General features: G+C 59.6%; 1 protein-coding gene across 1 annotated transcript in view; it reads left to right on the top strand.

Annotated features, from left to right (window-relative positions):
- The window catches only part of IQCE (IQ motif containing E), a 31,587-nt gene that overhangs the window by 18,565 nt on the left and 10,569 nt on the right, over positions 1–2,453 (top strand). Inside the window, exons 9-10 of the mRNA XM_023532754.1 lie at positions 8–207; positions 1,723–1,827. Of these exons, the coding sequence (XP_023388522.1) occupies positions 8–207; positions 1,723–1,827 (305 nt within the window). The remainder of the gene's footprint in view (positions 1–7; positions 208–1,722; positions 1,828–2,453) is intronic.

The following is a 2,453-nucleotide window of genomic DNA, read 5'->3' as shown; positions in this document are numbered from 1 at the left end:
GCCCCAGGAGATCGGTCCCATGGAGAGCCCCAAGCCCCAGTCTTCGGATGAGGCTCGGTCAGACCTCCTGGCTCACGCCGCGTCCAGCTCCGCGGGGCACGGGCAGCCACCGGCCGGGCACCTGGAGGAGAGTGAGCGTGTCCGGGCTGCGGTGAGGAGCCTGAAGGGCGAGCGGCGGGCCCTGCGGGCGCAGCTGCAGGACAGAGAGTACGTGGCTGGTGCCGGGCAGCTTCCCGCCCCCGGGGGGCCTGGCCTCCTGCTGACAAGCGTTTTCGCGAGGCGTCCACCGTTCTCATGGCCTTGGGCGCGCTCAGCTCTCAGGAGCGACTGCACGAGGACTTTCTGATTCCGAAGCGTACGTTTCGGTTGTAACATAAAGCCAGCTTTAGCGGTAAAAAGAAAACATTAATTGGCCAAGTCAGGTTTCCAAAGGGGGTGGGCATTCAGATCTCCTTACACTGAATTCCAGAGGGGTTTCCGAACTTCTTTAGAGAAAAATGATTTGGTTAATTCTCGTAAAATAGATATGCCATCAATTAGGTCTTATGCGGAGTGGTTTAAAGACTCAGTGACGTGTCTGTGTCACCTTTATCAAATGGGACACATGCGTGAGCTGTTCGGTGCGACCCTAAGAGTTTTGAAGGGCGAAGCCTCAGATGTCGCTTATTCTCTGTCTCCAGCATCTTGATCTGTGGTTCACCGAAAATGCACCGTCCTCCCGCTGTTTCCTTGGGGCTTCTCTAGTCACCGTTCTGTCGTGAGGAAGCCACCGCACGGTCTTTTGAGATGGGCTTTATCTCTCAGACCTTGCCACCCAGAGCATGGCCTGGGAAGCCACCTAAGCACAGACCGGGAGCTGGTTAGAGATGCAGCACCTCAGCTGCCCCAGGTCTCTGGAGCCTGTCTGTCTCATGCGACCTCACCGTGACTCGCGTGCACTCCTGGGCCTGAGAGGGACTCCCTGGCTTGCTCGGGGCCTGGGTTCCCTGCTGCTGTCCCAGCAGAAGGCCAAGCCTTTCCCTGTTTTCACACGCGCTGAGAGGTTCTTTGCAAAAATTAGTCTAGTCATTTTGAAAGGTACGTAGTCATTTTGAAAGCTGTCACATGGCATGACAGTAGCTTCATTTATTGACCTTGACCCTGCCCTTCTCTGCGGACCCCCTATGGTGTGTAGTCCGGTTCATACAGATTTTCACAGGACCTTGAAAAGCCATTGCGACAGAAAGCCGTGGGACTGAGCTTCAGCTAGAGGTCGTGTTTTAAAGCCACATTCTTAGCCACGAGTCACCTGGGGGGCCTAGGAAAGCCTGTCTGGGAGTAGTGCAGTTGTGGGTGCCCCACTTTGTCCTCAAGCCCTCAGCTCAGGCAGCACCCACGTAGTTCACGTGGCCCTTCAGAGCACTCGTCTGGGGCACGGACTGGGTGCCCACTGTCTGACAGGGTGGTGTCCCTCCCTGGGATACAGGCCGTGAGGCGGGGCTCCACCTAGTCGGGGCTCACTCCCCGCTGTGTCCCCCTCACAGCAGACCCCCCGTGACATCTGACTCAGGACCCCTGCCTGTTCTCGGCCCTCTCTTCTCTGGCCCTGGCTCTGTGTCCACGGTCATCAGTTAGGGGGTTGGGCCGCGTTATTTTTCTCTGAGTGCTCCCGGCCTATGACGCTTGGTGTAACGTGGTCCTGTTTTAACGACCGCTGAAACGTCTCTGGTTCTGTGTGTTCAGCCTGGAGGTGAAGCAGCTGCTCCAGGCAAAGATCGACTTGCAGAGAGAGCTGGAAAGCGTGAAGGAGGGCGAGAAGGAGAGAAGAGAAAGAGAGGGGGCTCTGAGGTGAGTGAGCCGGGAGTCCGTGTTCGGAGCGCGCACAGTCCCGGCCCCGCCCGCCGCATGCCGGCCCCGCCTGCCGTCAGCGCGGCCGCAGCCTCGCCCCGAAGCTCGCGGTGGTGCTTTCCTTCCGAGTGAGGATCCGAACTCTGGGGAAGGGCTCGCCTCGTACAGGACAGTGTCGGGGGGAGCAGGCGTCATGGCATCTGCCGTGGGCACACCCCTCAGTCTGGGTGTCGGCCCTGCTTCGGGGGTCATCGCCTCCCACACCCTTCGTAGCATCGTTGTCCACGATGGCCAGAAAGTGGGAACAGCCCAAGTGTCCGTCAGCCGATGAACAGATAAAAATCTGAGGTGTGTGCAGACGAGGGGAGGGACGGAGTGAGGCGCTGACACACGCCCCAGCACGGGTGGCGCACGAACCGACGGGCGCAGCAGGAAAGGCCGCCTGGCGGGCGGTCCTCGGACACCCAGCAGACGCAGATCCGCAGGGACGGGAAGCAGATGCGCGTTGCCAGGGCAGGACAGGCGGGGCGATCTAAGTGCCACTGCGAGCTCACTGACCAGCACTCAGCTGTGTGCCACGAGGTCGTGAGTTCCGTGCCATGTGGACGTCACATCAGTAAAGTGCC

This window comes from Pteropus vampyrus, unplaced genomic scaffold (assembly GCF_000151845.1).
Source record: "Pteropus vampyrus isolate Shadow unplaced genomic scaffold, Pvam_2.0 Scaffold90, whole genome shotgun sequence".
Taxonomy (NCBI): domain Eukaryota; kingdom Metazoa; phylum Chordata; class Mammalia; order Chiroptera; family Pteropodidae; genus Pteropus; species Pteropus vampyrus.
This window is presented reverse-complemented; position numbering and strand designations above follow the sequence as displayed.